This window comes from Elephas maximus, chromosome 1 (assembly GCF_024166365.1).
Source record: "Elephas maximus indicus isolate mEleMax1 chromosome 1, mEleMax1 primary haplotype, whole genome shotgun sequence".
NCBI classification, from domain to species: Eukaryota; Metazoa; Chordata; class Mammalia; order Proboscidea; family Elephantidae; genus Elephas; species Elephas maximus.
The window spans coordinates 79,526,378-79,543,898 of record NC_064819.1 but is presented as its reverse complement, the minus strand read 5'-3'; the positions used below and the strand labels follow the sequence as shown (position 1 = coordinate 79,543,898).

The window sequence follows — 17,521 nt, the reverse complement described above, 5'->3', positions numbered from 1 at the left end:
CAAGGAGTGAATGATCAGCATACACTGGGATCTCCAAGTTTTGAAAACGTTGAGAGTAGAGGAAGAGGTTGATCTGAAGATGGGTGCCTGGACAGGGCAACCTACAGCCGAGGTTAACAGCATGTCTTCCAGACAAGGATCCAGGTATCACTACTTCTTTTTATCATGGTACTGGAGGCCAGACTAGTGTAATAAAAGGAAAAAAAAAAAAAGGCATAAGGATTAGAAAGGAAGAAACAAATCTCTGTATTTGAAAATGGTTATCATTATGTATGTGGAGAAACCAAAGAATTTTCATATAAATCATTAGAATACTGGATACAAAATCAATATATAAAATGTAAGTCTATCAGCAGAAAGTAAAATAGAATAAATGATGCCACTAACTACTGCATGGAAAAAAAAATCAAATGCTTAGGAGTAAATTTAACACAGATGTATAAGACCTCTGCATATAAAACCACGAAATATTATTGAGAAAAAATTAAATAAGACTCTAAAGAAATGGAGGGCTATACCATGTTCAAGGATTAGAAGACTCCTATAAAGATGCTGATTTCCCCCAGATTAATGTATAGAGTCAACGCAATCCCCATCAAAACCCAAATACTTTTAGGAGAGTTTCTAAGGAATGGCTGATGGATTCAAATGGCTGACCTTTTGGTTAGTAGCCAAATGCTTAACCACTGCGCCACCAGGGCCCCATGGATTGAATGGTGTCCCCCATAATAATATGTTATTGTCCTAACCCTTAGTATCTGTGAATGTGACCTTGTTTGGAAATTGGGTCTTTGAATATATTATCAGTTAAGTCAACATGAGGTCATTCATACTTGCAGGCAGGGTGGCTCCCAATCCGATCTGAGTACTGTCCTTATAAAAGAGGAAAACAGACATACAGAGACAAACAGGGGGAAGAGTGCCATGTGAAGATGCATCTACAAAATACACAACATGGGACAAACACCTGGTGCTACCAGAAGCTGGGATGACAAGAAAGGATCTTCCTCTAGAGCCTTTGGAGAGAACATGGCCCTGACAACAACTTGAGTTCAGACTAATGGCCTCCAGAACTTTGAGACAATTAATTTCTATTGTTTAAAGCCACCCAATTTATGGTATTTTGTTATAAAAGCTCTAGGAAATTAACACCGAGGGAGGGGGTGGAACTTGACAGTCAATTCTAAAATGTATATGTAAATGCAAAAGGCCAAAAATAATCAAGATACCCTTGAAGTGGAAGAACAAAGTGGGATAATTCAATTTACTAGATACTAAAACATAAAAGCTACAGTAGTTAGGAAAATATCCCAATGGGTACAGGTATAGCCAAATAAACCAATGGAACAAAATAGGGAAATCAGAAACAGACTCATAGGGACAAGGTGGGAAAGGATGGTCTTTCCTATACAAGTGATATGGGATCAACTGGATAGCCATATGGGGGAAAAAAAAGTGAAATTTGACCCTACCTTAAATCACGTACAAAAATCAATTTCAGATGGATTATAGATATAAATAGAAAAATGAAATTATAAGCCTTATAAGACTAAATAGAGATTATCTTCATGATCTCAAGCAGAGAAGAGTTCTTAAAAAGCCACAAAAAAACTAACCATAAAAGGAAAAGATTAATAAACTGGACTATGTTAAAATTAAAAAACTAATGTTCATCCAAAGACACCATTAAGAGAGTAAAAAGGCAAGCCAGAGAACTGAAGACAATATCTGCCAGGGCTTTGAATTGGTGAGAATCTGCATTTCCACCCCAGATACACTGAATCAGAATATACAGTTTAAAAAGATCCCCAAGTGATTCTTATGTATATGTATGAACCACCTGGGGACCTATAAGAATCACCTGGGGGTCTTGTTAAAGTATAAATTGATTCAATATGCCTGGGGGAGGGAAAAAAAATTCTTGGAGGTGGAATGAACAGGTCTGAAGTCTTGATATTGTATCCCAGTGAAAAGGGCTCATACCTACAGTATGTAAATAATTCCTAAAACACATACAAGACTTGAATAGAACTTTCCAAAAGAACACCAAATTGCCAGTAAGTAAGCAGTAAAAGAAAGACCTGGTGATCTGCAAGAAAACCCTATGGGGCAAGAGGAGATGTTACTTCAACTCTCAAGTTACCAGCTGCATGAACGGCCCAGAGAAGAGATCTGGGTAAAAGAATAGTCAGGGCCATGAAGTGTTGGCAAACTCAGCAAGACACACAGGAGTGCAAGAGGCCCAAGAAGGACTCTCTTTCAACTGTGGTACATGGAGTTACAATTAAAATGTATTCTTACTGTAGAAAGCATTTGAAAAACATTAGTCTAGAAAATGTTTCACACTTCTTCGTATAGCAAACTTTCTCCAGTTTCTTATTACTTCTGTATATGCATTCTATGATCACTCACTGAAAACTTCCTTTTTCCTCCCCCCACCCCACCCCCATATGCACAATGCTTTTTCACATGCTATTCCCACTGTACCTTCTTACATTCTTTTTTATGTGGTTGACGAACTCATTCTTTCTCTAAGATTTCACCCTCCTCTGAAGCCTTTCCTTTCCAGTCCTTTCATGAGAAGCTGTCACACCTTTTTCAGTGCAAAGCACTCTGTATAAACCCAGTGGCTATAGTTGTTTTCTATTTACACCCTTTCCCCAGCTAGGCTGTGCGCCCTTTGAGAATACTGTGCTTTTCTCATTTATCTTTGTATTTCTAGTACCTGGAACAAGGCCCAGCCTAAAGCAGATAATCATTAATACCTTAATTTGAGCTCAGCAAGGAACAGCCATAGTGGACATATCTGATCTTGTAAAACTGAATTCTGCCCAGCAAAAGAACTTCTCTTTCCAAAATATTGTTCCTTCTAAAGTCTTTGGGAATACTCACCCACCATTCACTGCTTGGGATTCACAGCCATGCTGGTTTAGAACGGGATATAGCATCACTTCAGTGGGTTATCGTCATCCAGAAGATTCTGTCTTTAAATCTCCATCCTAGGAACAAACCAAGGTAGCTGGCTAGGGTTAGAGAAGTAAACATTACAAACACTGAAGATAAGAGCACAAAAAAGGGGTGACAAAGACCTCCCCCAAGAGCAGAACAAGGAGAAAACACAATTTCCTTCAATTGCCAAAGGAGGAAGAAGCAGGGCAAAAGGAACTCACACTTTTAGCCTAGTACAGTAAAGGGAGAACTTCTGGTGACTTCCCAAGGCCCTTCACTTCAGCCTGTAAGTCTGTGCCTTAATTTCTCTAACAAGCTCCATGCCCTGAGTGATGGATGTCTTTTCTTTTTTTTTTGGATGTCTTTTCTTGCCTAGGCTCTAGGACCATGACTTTCTTCTTCAGCCCCACATCCAGGCCAGGTCTAAAACTATACCGTGTGGTAGGCACTACCTCAATACCAGAGGCTTCGTGATGTGCTTCTTCACATGCTTCTATGACCTGAGTGCCTGACAGCACAAGTTGGCTCAGAGATTCAGAGGGTCCAGTGTCTCTTAGAGCTGGCCTGCCTGAAGCGCTGGCAGGAGGACTCAGGGAAACTGTGGATCCCTTTGCAACAAGGGGTCCCACTCTGAGGAATGAACACCCATTTCACCTTCACAAAAAGTGTCCCTTCCTGCCTGTCTACAGTGTGGACCAAAGAATCTGCAATTACTGTCAATTTGGTGGTCATCTTGAACCTCACATGAGTAAGTTTCAGGGATCAAAAGAATTATACACCTGTTATCCAGAGGTAAGAAATCAATTAAAATAGAAAAATAATAACGAAGTAAATTTTAAGCCTAGAACTTTTTTCCTGAGTTTCACATGTAAACATATAGCATTTGAGTTTCAGGGTTGGGGGTTAGGATTTGGAAGTTAGGGAACTGTCTTTTGGATAGCTCTACTGAGATTCCCACAGACCTAGCAAAGACATTTTCCAAATGTAGCTTGTTAACTTTCTACCACTTCCCAAACCTGTCATTCAAACAGATCCATGAAAGTCATCCTAAACCACTGCCAACACCAACTCCACAACAGTTCCCCAACTTTTCCTGTTCTTATACCTTTGCATATAGCACACCACATCTGAAACTCCTTGGGAGGTTTGTTAGTTTTACTTCAGGAAGCTCAGTCAAGTTCAGAGGCTTATGAGGTCAGTAACCAAAAGGTCTGGAGCTCTGTTGAGTAACCAAGAACAACTCTGAATAATTATCTATTGGGATTCCTACCTAAAAAGACCTAAGGCTGGACAATGAATAAGGAAGACTGAAAAAATGACACCTCTGAATTATTGTGTTGGCGAAGAATATATATTAAATATACCATGGACTACAGAAGAATGAACAAACCTCTCTTGGAAGAAGTACAGCCAGAATGCTCCTTAGCAGTGAGGATGGAGAGACTTCATCTCACTTACTTTGGACATGGTATCAGAGGTGATCAGTCCCTGGAGAAGGACATCATGCTTTGTAAAGTAGAGGGTCAGTAAAAGAAAGGAAGACCCTCAAGGAGATGGACTGACACAGTGGCTGCAATTATAGGCTCAAGCATAACAGCAATTGTGAGGATGTTGCAGGACTGGGCAGTGTTTTGTTCAGTTGTACATGGGCTTGCTATGAGTCAGAGCCAACTTGACAGCACCTAACAACAACAAAAACAACATCTCCTGCCAAGAGGTCACTAATCCATCTAATCATCCCTGAGTGCACAGGACAAAGAAAGGAAAAACAATACTTTAGTATTGCCAGATTCAGTAAGGATATGTGGTCCCTGTCTGACCAACCAACATTATTTTCCATCTCAAAATTTATCATCTTTCACCTATAATACTGGTAGCAACAACCACCAAACAAAAACAAAATCTTGTACATTGAAAGAATGATATATAAGAGAAATGTATGAATTAGTCAAGTTTACTCGTATTAAACCAACACAAACTACACTATGGTATATAATTTTAAAATGGCTTTACCTCACGGTTGTAAAACTACCATTCTCAGAAGCAGATGTGATTTTAGAGCTTCATCCAGTCATTACGCTAATGGAATCCCTTTTTAGTGACCTCTCACTTCTTCATTATTCCAAGAGACCAAGTGTCAATTAAGGCATTAACTTTTATCATGCCCTTCTTTTTGTGGTAACTTCTCATACAGAAAAAAGGTCTTTGGCATTATCTTCACTACATTAATCACTGATGACATTTTCCTTTGGCATGTATCCTCTGATGTTTAGTAAGATTAGAGCTGCCACGGAAAGCTTTCCCACACTCATCACACTCATATGGTTTCTCTCCAGTATGGATTCTCTGGTGGTGAATAAGGGTTGAGATCTGGCTGAATGCTTTCCCACACTGTCCACACTCATAGGGCTTTTCTCCTGAATGAATTCTCTGGTGATTAATAAGGGCTGAGTTCACATAGAAGGCCTTTCCACACTCCTTACATTCATATGGCTTCTCTCCCGTGTGGATTCTCTGATGTTTGATGAGGGCTGAGCTCACGCTGAAGGCTTTCCCACGCTGAAGGCTTTCCCACACTCCTCACAATCATAAGGTTTCTCACCAGTGTGGATTCTCTGATGTTTGATAAGGTCTGAGCTTACACTAAAAGCTTTGCCACACTCATTACATTCATAGGGTTTCTCTCCATTGTGGATCCTCTGATGTATAATCAGGTGTGCCCTCACACTGAAGGCCTTCCTACACTCATTACAAGTATAGGGCTTCTCACCAGTGTGGATTCTTTCATGCACAGTAAGGGTTGAGCACACGCTGAAGGCTTTTCCACAGTGATCACACTCATAAGGTTTCTCTCCAGTATGGATTCTCCGATGTCGAATGAGGCCTGAGCTCTGGGCAAACTTCTTCCCGCACTCAATACATGTATACCTTCTTTCTTCCGTGGGCCTGCCCTCATGACTGTCTAACTGGTCCTCATACTGAAAGCCTTTTTCGCACCCAGGAAACTGCAAAGTATCCCCATTATATGTGCTGGGGACTTTCTGGTGTGGGTCCATCCTTATAAAAATCCTCCTTTGGAGCTGAAATCCTGTTCACGCCTCTGGCCTTGATTCCTGAAACAATAAACAGACTTTTCAAATGTGATTTCTCCCTGATACCAAAACAATATGATGTGATACAGACAGACTTACTAGGAATCTCAAACATGGCCAGTAAGCCCAACTACGTGACACCCAGATTAAATGTTTTCATCTAGTTTGTACCATGACACAATAACTACTGGAACGAATGCCTGACTGAAACAGTTATTTAAATCTACACTCTATAAAGTTCTCTAAAAAACAGAAACTGGATATAAGCGAATATAAAGTTAACATATAGCTCCTTCTTAGAAGACTCTTACCCTGTTTATTTGAGAAACAAAACAGGAATTAAAGAGATTTATAGATAGTAGAGTAGAGGAAGGGAACATGGGAATGGAAGAGGCAGAAGAAACAGATAATCAACTGACGAATAAGTTTGGACAAGCAACATTATTTACAGCTATGTTTTACTACCCACAGCAGTCCACACTCTTTGGGGTGAAATAGAGACATGGGGATAAAAGAAGCTCTGCCCATTTCTAAGTCGCCACTACTACTGCTGCAACTTCTGTTGCTATGATAAACAGTATCTTAGCAACAAGGATGCTTTGTATCCTCTGGAACTGTGACATAGTAGACCGTTCATCTCCCCAAAGAAAGGAACCCATCAGTCCATTCCATTTTTATAGTTTAGACCAACATGTGGAGAACTTGGATTGCTGCCACTGTTATCCCCTGGAAACCCCAGCTATAACAAACCTAATTCCATCTCCAAACCTGATGTAATTTTTCTCCAAATCCAAATTATACTAATTATCCCTCTCTTTTTTTTTCTTTTTACAAACTGTTTCAACAGTGGTAAGTCAAGGTGACCCCTGATATGATGTTATGAAATGGCACTTAACCTCTGTGATCTTCCTCCCCAAAACTTCAATCTAATCTGAAAAAAAACAACAGACAAACCCCAAATGAGGAACAGTCTACAAAATACTGACCAGTATTCCTCAAAACTGTCAAGGTCATCAAAAACAAGGAAAATCTGACCAGACTTAATGGTCTGACTGAGACTAGAAGGACCCCAGAGGTCAGGGTCCCCAGACCTTCTCTTAGCCCAAGACAGGAACCATTGCCAAAGCCAACTCTTCAGACAGAGATTGGACTGGACTATAAGACAGAAAATGATACTGGTGAGGAGTAAGCTTCTTGGATCAAGTAGACACATGAGACTAGTGTGCCGCTCCTGTCTGGAAGGGAGATGTGAAGGCTGAGGGGGACAAAAGCTGGCTGAATAGACACGGAAATACAGGGTGCAAAGAAGGAACGTGCTCTCTCATTAGGGGCAGAGCAACTAGGACTTGATTTGTAAACTTTCACTTAAAGCACAATTAAAAACAAAACAAAACAAAAAACAAGGAATGTCTGAGATATTATCATACCCAAGAGGAGCCTAAGGAGACATGACGCCCAATAATGTAATGTGGTATCCTGGATAGTACCCTGGAACAGAAAAGCCATTAGGTAAAAAGAGAATCTGAGTAAGTACGAGCTTTAGTTAATAATAATGTATCAATATTGGCTCATTAACCCAGCCCAGTGCCTTCGCTCATTAGTTGTGATTAAATATACCACATTAATATAAAACACCCCCACGTGTCTGTCAGTTTGTCATACTGTGGGGGCTTGCGTGTTGCTGTGATGCTGGAAGCTATGCCACCAGTATTCAGATACCAGCAGGGTCACCCACAGAGAACATGTTTCAGCTGAGCTTCCAGACTAAGGCAGACTAGGAAGAAGGACCTGGCAGTCTACTTCTGGAAAGCAATAGCCAGTGAAAACCTTATGAATAGCAGTGGAACACTGTCTGATATAGTGCTGGAAGATGAGCCCACCAGGTTGGAAGGCAAACAAAAGACAACTGGGGAAGAGCTGCCTCCTCAAAGTAGAGTCGACCTTAATGATGTGGATAGAGTCAAGCTTTTGGGACCTTCAGTTGCTGATGTGGCGTGACTCAAAATGAGAAGAAATAGCTGCAAACATCCATTAATAACCAGAACGGGGAATGTACGAAGTATGAATCTAGGAAAATTGGAAATCATCAAAAATGAAATGGAACACATAAAGATTGGATATCCTAGGCATTAGTGAGCTGAAATGGACTGGTATTGGCCATTTTGAATCAGATGATCATACAGTCTACTACGCTGGGATGACAACTTGAAGAAGAATCGTGTTGAATTCATCACCAAAAACAACATTTCAAGGTCTATCCTGAAGTACAACACTGTCAGAGATAGGATAATATCCATACGCCTACAAGGAAGACCAGTTCATATGACTGTTATTCAAATTTACCTACCAACCACTAAGGCCAAAGATGAAGAAATAGAAGATTTTTATCAGCTGCTGCAGTCTGAAATTGATCGAACATGCAATTAGGATGCATTGATAATTACTGGCCATTGGAATGCAAAAGTTGGAAATGAAGAAGAAGGATTGGTAGTTGGAAAATATGGCCTTGGTGACAGAAACGATACCGGAGATCGAATGATAGAATTTTGCAAGACAAATGACTTCTTCATTGCAAATACCTTCTTTTACCAACACAGTGACTATACACATGGACCTCACCAGATGGAACACACAAGAATCAAATCAACTACATCTGTGGAAAAAGACAATGGAAAAGCTCAGTATCATCAGTCAGAATAAGGCCAGGAACAGGCTGTGGAACAGACCATCAATTGCTCATACGCAAGTTCAAGCTAAAACCGAAGAAAATCAAAGCAAGTCCACGAGAGCCAAAATATGACCTTGAGTATATCCCACTTGAATTTAGAGACCATCTCAGGACAGATTTGACGCATTGAACCCTAGCGACCAAAGACCAGACGAGTTGTGGAATAGCATCGTACAAGAAGAAAGCAAGAGGTCATTGAAAAGACAGGAAAGAAAGAAAAGACCAAGATGGATGTCAGAGGAGACTCTGAAACTTGCTTACTAACATTGAGCAGCTAATGCAAAAGGAAGAAATGATGAAGTAAAAGAACTGAACAGAAGATTTCAAAAGGTGACTCGAGAAGAGAAAATAAAGTATTATAATGAATGCAGATAGAAAACCAAAAGGAAAGAACATGCTTGGGGTTTCTCAAGTTGAAAGAATTGATGAAAAAATTCAAGCCTCGAGTTGCAATAGTGAAGGAGTCTATGGGAAAAATATTAAACGGTGCAGGAAGCATCAAAAGAAGATGGAAGGAATACACAGAGTCATTATACCAAAAAGAATTAGTCGATGTTCAACCATTTCAAGAGGTAGCATATGATCAGGAACCGATGGTACTGAAGGAAGAAGTCCAAGCTGCTCTGAAGGCACTGGCTAAAAACAAGGCTCCAGGAATTCAAAGAATATCAACTGAGATGTTTCAACAAACGGATGCAGCACTAGAGGTGCTCACTGTTCTATGCCAAGAAATATGGACGTCAGCTTCCTGGCGAACTGACTGGAAGAGATCCATATTTATGCCAATTCCCAAGAAAGCTGATCCAAGTGAATGTGGAAATTATAGAACAATATCATTAATATCACACGCAAGCAAAATATTGCTGAAGATCATTCAAAATGGCTGCAGCAGTAAATCGACAGGGGACTGCCAGAAATTCAGGTCAGTTTCAATAGAGGACATGGAACCAGGGATATCATTGCTGATGTCAGATGGGTCCTGGCTGAAAGCAGAGAATATACCAGAAGGATTTTTACCTGTGTTTTATTGACTATGCAAAGGCATTTGACTGTGTGGATCATAACAAATTATGGATAATATTGTGAAGAATGGGAATTCCAGAACACTTAATTGTGCTCAGGAGGAACCTTTACATAGATCAAGAGGCAGTTGTTTGGACAGAACAAGGGCATACTGATTGGTTTAAAGTCAGGAAAGTTGTGCATCAGGGTTGTATTCTTTCACCATACCTATTCGATCTCTGTGCTGAGCAAATGATCCCAGAAGCTGGACTATATGAAGAACGGGGCATCATGACTGGAGGAAGACTCATTAACAACCTGCGTTATGCAGATTACACAACCTTGCTTGCTGAAAGTGAACAGGACTTGAAGCACTTATTAATGAAGATCAGAGACCACAGACTTCAGTATGGATTGCACCTCAACATAAAGAAAACAAAAATCTCACAACTGGGCCAATAAGCCATATCATGATAAATGGAGAAAAGGTTGACGTTGTCAAGGATTTCTTTTTCTTGGATCCACAATCAACAGCCATAGAAGCAGCAGTCAAGAAATCAAAGGACGCACTGCATTGGGTAAATCTGCTGCAAAGGACCTCTTTAAACTGTTGAAAAGCAAAGATGTCACCCTGAAGACTAAGGTATGCCTGACCCAAGCCATGATATTTTCAATCTCATCATGTGCATGTGAAAGCTGGACAATGAATAAGGAAGACCGAAGAAAAATTGACACCTTTGAATTCTGGTGTTGGTGAAGAATATTGAATATACCCTGGACTGCCAAAAGAACAAACAAATCTGTCTTAGAAGAAGTACAACCAGGATGCCCCTCAGAAACAAGGATGGCGAGACTCCGTCTTAAATACTTTGGACATGTTGTCAGGAGGGATCAGTCCCCGGAGAAGGATATCACGCTTGGCAAAGTAGAGGGTCTGCAGAAAAGAGGAAGACCCTCAAGGAGGTGGATTGACACAGTGGCTGCCAACTAGCTCAAGCATAATGATTTTAAGGATGGCACAGGACCGGGCAGTGTTTCATTTTGTTGTGCATAGGGTCGCTATGAGTCGGAACCGACTCGACAGCAGCTAACAACAATGTAAAACGATAATAAGGGAACCTGAGTGTGGGATATATGGGTACTCTTTGCACTATCTTCTATAAATTTAAACTATCTTAAAAGTTTAAAGATTGTTTTACATTTTCGGGTAATACACAACTCGAGAGTCAAAACGATCTAATAAGATATACATTAAGAAGTCTTATTTCCACCCTGATCTTCTCAGTTCTGTTTTCTGCAGCCTATATGTAACCACTTTAGTTTCTTACACAATCATGTATTTTAGTCTCTCTTCCAACTTTCTTGGAAACGCTGATGGCATAGTGGTTAAGTGCTACAGCTACTAAGCAAAAGGTCAGAAATTCAAACCCACCAGGTACTCCTTGGAAACTCTGTGGGGCAGTTCTACACTGTCCAATAGGGTCGCTATGAGTCAGAATTAACTCGATGGCAACAGGTTTGGTTTTTTTGTTTTTTTTTCCAACTTTCGTACACTATATGTTGTTCTTATCTTGCTCTTTTCATTTCACAATAGGCTAGCTATCCATAGAAATCGTCCTCATTCTTTTTTACAGCTGCCTGGCATTCCATTGTATTCTGCTTCCTTTTTCTTATGTCTTTTTTTTAAAGTCTCTCATTTCCTTGCTCCAGTTAGAGAAGAGGGTCCCTCACAAATAAGTATGAGGACAGTAGTCACACATTGTGCCCTTCATGGCTTGGGAGCTGTATCATTTCTGAGTAATAACATTCTATCAAGGTTTCTCTGAACTCTAGCTCCTTGGCAACACCAAAAAAGGCACACTGAGTGTAACGGTCAGATGCATAAGAACTTCTCGTGCCACAGAGTCCAGGAACATGGTTACCATGGAAGCATGTGGTGTAAGCTGCTCTGCCCTTATTACCAACTGTCATGGATTGAATTGTGTCTCCCCAAAATATCTGTCAGCTTGGCTAAGTCATGATTCCCAGTATTGTATGATAGTCTACCATTTTGTCATCTGATGTGATTTCCCCATGCATTGTAAATTCTATCCCTATGATGTTAATGAGATGGATTAGCAGTAGTTACACTGATGAGATCTGCAAGATCAGGCAGTGTCTTAAGCCAATCTCTTTTGAGATATAAAAGAGAGAAGTGAGCAGAGAGACATGGGAACCTCATACCACCAGGAAAGCAGCGCCGGAACAGAGCGCATCCTTTGGACCCATGGTTCCTTTGTGGAGCTCCTAGTCCAGAGGAATACTGATGACTTCCTCCAGTGCCAACAGGGAAAGCCCTCCCCTGGAGCTGACACCCTGAATTTGGATGTATAGCCTACTAGACTGTGAGACAATAAACTTCTGTTTGTTAAAGCCATCCACTTGTGGCATTTCTGTTACAGCAGCACTAGATGACTAAGACACCACCACCAACACCAACCTCCCCAAATCCCACTTGATCTGCAGCTTGCTCACACTGGAATTATCCTTTCCAGTCCCTGCCCCACATGCCTTCTTTTCCCTTAATACATTCCCCTCACAGCTCCAAAGTGCTAATATTGACTTCAGACAAGTACAAAGGATAAAATAAAATTTTTTTCAGGGATAAATTATCTAATCTTAACAAGGCTATTCAGACGTATGAAGTACTTTTCTGAGAAGTCATCAGATACGTCTGAGTTAACAAGCTCTCATCTTTCAGTCGGGAGGAAAAAAAAAACGCTGGATATAGTGGTGAAATGCAATATAGATACTAAAAGAAATGAGCTTTCACAAGCAAAGCATTCAGCTAAGCTAACTTTTTCTTTAGGGAAAAATAAGACTATTTCAAGAACACGAAATTCTTAAATTTCTGTCAGCTCTCAAGGTCACAACGCAGTAAGAGCTAAGGACCTAGAGTCAAGAGAAAATAAGGTCTCTTCCATCTCCCCACTCCTGAAAGTCAGCCCTGTCAGAAGAGCGAGTCAGGGTCACCTCTGTGATGAGGAGTCCTCGGAGTCTCAAAGGCGCCGCCAGGGACCCTGCCCACGAGACATGCCTGGTGGAACTCTCGGCCGCAGAGCCCCTCCAGCCTCTGCCAATCCCCTCTCCTTGTCTCTGGGGCGTCTGCACTGCCAGGGGAGCAAAGAGCAGGTGGGGGAAAAAGGAAGGAGAGAGAAGGGAAAGGAAAAACGGGGGAAGAGGAGGTGAGAAGAGGGAAGGAGTGTGACAAAGGGGATGGAAGAGGGGAGGGACGGAAAAGGGTGGAAATCGGTAAAATAGCGAGGTCGATGGCAGATAGCAGGTGACTTGGCGCAGCACGTACAGCCCCCCTCCTCTGCTTTTGTTCGCCCTAGAGCGCACTCAAAACCCGAGTAGAAAGGATGGTACTCACGTGGGAAACTACCGTGAGACGATCTAACTAAGGCCCGCGCTCGGCCTACAGAGGCCGACTTCGGCGAAGTCTCGTCCCTGGGCGCTTGGTCGTCCGCTCTAGGATTCTGGAGGTTCCCCTTCTCAGTGGTTCACGAGCTGACGCCGTGAGCAGGGTTTGTGAAGTAAGGGATTCCATTTCCTCCGAAGAAGGCATTTTACACTTTTTATCTCCTTTAATCCTGTAGGACAGACGACAGTCTTCCTCTCACATATAAGAAAACTGAGAAAATTTCGAAGTCAGACAAGTGATAAAACAGCAGAGATGAAATCTGAACCTAGGTCTGTCAGACTCAGTCCCAACTCCTTCCACCGGCCTTCCAAGTGAGCCACCTTGTGGCTTAACACTCAGGGAGTAATCTCTGAATTAATTTGTAAGTTTAATACCATTCCAACAAAATTACCATTTTTTTATAACTAGATTTTAAAGTTCACATGAAAAAATAAACAAGCAAGACTACCTGGAAAAACTCTGAAAAAGAAGGGTAAATGAAGGGACACTTATCCTAAAGGATGTTAAACACATTATAAAACCTCAATAATTAAATAGTCTGGTACTGGTGAGTGAGGTAGGCAGATAAGTCAGACAGAATACAAAGTCTAGAAATAGACATAATCACATGCAGAAATTTAGAATAATAAAGATAGGAAATCAGTGGGAAAGGATAAATAGATGCTTCAATAAATGTTTTGGAGAGACCGGGGTAATTGCCTGGAAAAACATTAAATTTCATTCCCACCTCACACTGTATATTGGGATAAATTACAAGTAAATCAAAGTTGTAAATACTACAAATGAAACCATAAAGTATTAGAGGAAATTGTGGGAGAAGCCTTTTATAACCTGAAAGTAAGGAAAACTTTTCTAATTATGACCCAAAATCCAAAGGCCATAATGAAAAGACTGACAAATTTGACACACACAAAAAGAATAAAAACTTTGGTAAGATAAAACAAAAACACCTTAAGTAAAGATAAATGAAAATGAGAAAAATACTATAACTTATACCTCACACAACACATAGCAAAGACGGAGCTCCTAAATGAAAAACTGGAAACAGTAGGGCCGAGCTGGATGCCCTCCTGCCGTTCTCACTCTGGACACAACCAGACTCTGATAAGCATTTACAAAGATGCGCTCTGATCCCATAAAGAAAAAAAAAATATATATATTTATTTATTTATTTATTTTCCTTAGGTTCCTTCCGTCCTTCCAGAACCTCCAAAAGACCACATAATATAATGTCAGTCTAACACAACTTTCCTGTAGTGGGAAGGGCATTTCAGCAACGTGTCCCTGGGTGGGAGCTGAAGACAGTGATTCTCCTTCTGCTCCCAGAGCTGGCATTTCTTACCAAATTAGTTGCTGTGTGCAAGAGCTGGAACCTGGAAAGAATTAAACACATGGATTTATGAAGGAATCAACATAAAAACAGAACCGGACAGCCCCAGGGAGGTAAGAAGAAGAAGTAATTACAACAAACACCTAGACAGCACTTCCTATGTGCCAGGTACTATTTACGCAATCCTCATAACAACTCTAGGTAGGTGCTTTTATCATCATCGTTTTACAGGTGAAGAAACAGAGGTAATGAGAGGTTAAGCGATTTGGCCAAAATCACAGGTTGTCTGGCTTCAGACTTGTCATTGGTGTTAGTTGCTAGCGAATCAATTTCAACTCATAGTGGCCCCACATGACAGAGTAAAACTGCCCCATAGGGTTTTCTTGGCTGTAATTTTTACAGAAGTAGATTGCCAGGTCTTTCTCTCAGAGCTGCTAGGTGAGTTCAAACCTTTCATTTAGAAGCCAAGCACCTGAAACTGTTTGTGCCACCAGAGCTCCTTGCTTCAGGCTTACATGCCTAAAAAGTAGGAAAAAGGAGAGAGAGACAGAAGAATCCCTGAGAGATTAAAAGTTTTAAGATGTTAAATACCTCTTTCTTCCCACATGCTGTCTGGGTTCATCCAGCACCCTCTCCAGATCCTCTACCTAAGCCACCAACCCCCTTTCCTCCCCTCTGAATGCTGCTCCCACCCCCAGGCCTGGTGCTCCTCAGGCAGGACTGGCAACTGCTCCTTAGTGGACGTGTTTGGCCTCAGTCATTGTCAACTCAGCTGCTGGAGCCAGCTTGGAGTGCTTCTGACCAGAGGGTCTTCTAGTAACAGAATCCTTGGGGCCAGCAAAACCAGTTCCTCTAAAGATGTAGCCATGCAGATTTCCTGTATTTGGAGAGTCTGTGACTCGGGAAAATTTCTTTTGAGGGCCTCTCTTTCAGGAACACTTTTGTAAAAGAAACATTTCACTCAAACAAAAAGCAAAGACTGCCATGGCTGTTACATTAACTAAAAAAATACATTAACTAGTGAGGGTTAGAAACCAACCAACCTGGTGCCGCCAAGTCAATTCTGACTTATAGCAACCCTATAGGACAGAGCAGAACTGTCCCCACAGGGTGCAGAACTGCCCCATAGAGTTTCCAGGGAGCTGCTGGTGGATTTGAACTGTTGACCTTTTGGTTAGCAGGGGTAGCAATTAACCACTACACCACCAGGAATCCTACTGAGGGTTACAGGAGTGAAAAAGGGTAATGTCAAATAAGGGGCTAATTTGCACAGAAGGCCTGACTGATCACATACCCTGTGTAACAGGAATCTCCCTGTTATAGCCTCTGAGCACTACCGAGGGAAGGAGGAGTGCGGGAAAGGGGATGATAATGCCATGAGAGAACGGCATCACCGTTGCTGAAAGGTGGCTCTAACCCTGGCCTCGGTGAAAAAGTGACTCCCAGGAAAAAAGCCCCAAGATATCGGTTGCCATCCAGTCGATTCCGACTCACAGTGACCCTATAGGACAGAGCAGAACTGCCTCATAGAGTTTCCAAACAGCGCCTGGTGGATTCGAACTCCCTAATTTGGGTTACCAGCGGTAGCTTTTAACCACTGTGCCACCAGGGTTCCCCCCCCCACAAAAAGATCATTTATTGCCAAGATGAAACACAGAGTCTACGTTCTAAAGGTCACGAGCTCCAGTGAACCTGGAAGGGGAAGCCTCTCCTAAATTTGAGCTCCTAATACATATTTCCAATTGTATGTAGTTCCTCCTTTTGTTTGAAAAGGCGAGCTGACACCAGACATGTCAGGGCTTCACGTTGTAGATGTGACTCAATGAAACTGAAATCAGCAGCAAAGATCTGGGTTATAATCCTGTAGGAAACAATCCCAAACCTGGACCTCAGCAGCACAAAATGCCGAGGAAAAGCCCTTCCCCGGAAGTTGCATTCGGGCGCAAGGCCCACCAATTCAGTGAAGCTGCCCCTCTCGTGAGCCTTATCCACTTCCGCCGCGGCCCACCAAGGTAGAGACGGTAGAGGGGCTGAACTACGCAAGGCCAACCCACCACCGCTAGAGATCAGCGGCCAGCTTAAAGGCCGCCCCGTGGGGTGGAAGTCCTCAGCACTTCCGGGGCGGGCCAAGAGCTTGGAAGTCCTCTGGCGGGGCGTGGCTTCGCCTTGGCTTGGCGTGGAGGTCTCTGCCTGGTAGCCCGCCACCACTGAGCTCTGCCGAAAACTCCCTCTGCCTAGGGGTCTTCCGCAAGGCTCCAGTCTCCTACCTCATGCAGGGGTTTTTTGCTTCCTGATTTTCACCTAGGGTAGAGCTATCCTTGACTCTTGGAATTTAGACAGCAGCTGGGTAAAGGCAACATCTCTAGTATAAGCTCAGAAAGGATCCCTAAAACCGACCCACGGGCCCACAGGAGCTCTGGTCTTTATCATTAGGGATTTAAAAGCCAACGCTATGTGCTCTCTTAAAGATTAGGCCACAGACAAAAGGGCAGGGGTTTCAAAACATGACTACCATCCTGCAAAATCTAACTTGTCATTTATGGAAAAAATTTAACTCAAGACAGAACATTCAGTATACTGGTCTGGACACATAGCCCATAAAAGGAATAATTTCTAAAATGAGACATTACAGTTGGAGGAACAAAAAATGAGCCCACCCCATGGCAGGGCACGAATTAAGAACATACAATAACAAGAATCAGACCTGAGGGAATAACCAGCCAAAACAGAAGTGGGCAAAGCCTCAGGAACCCTGGATTCTATTTCCAACTCTACCATTAACTTAATGGTTAGTGAAAGCCCTGTGGCCTCGGGGCCTCCGTTTACAGAGTAATGGATTTAAGCAATCTCAAAGGTCACTTCCAAATCTAGCATTCTATAGACTATTAATAATTAAATACAACACAACAATGCAGTTTTTCTGTAGTGTGTTACACAAACTGATTTTCTAATGAGTT

The 17,521-nt window shown here is 41.9% G+C and overlaps 1 protein-coding gene across 1 annotated transcript; it reads right to left on the bottom strand.

Moving 5' to 3' along the window:
* Positions 1–218: 218 nt before the first annotated feature.
* On the bottom strand, positions 219–17,461 carry LOC126077290 (zinc finger protein 239-like). The gene is given in 3 exon segments (XM_049886487.1): positions 219–5,520; positions 5,523–6,062; positions 13,184–17,461. Coding segments are annotated over 2 exon segments (825 nt in total). The 5' UTR covers positions 6,006–6,062; positions 13,184–17,461; the 3' UTR covers positions 219–5,178.
* Between the last annotated feature and the right edge of the window lie 60 nt (positions 17,462–17,521).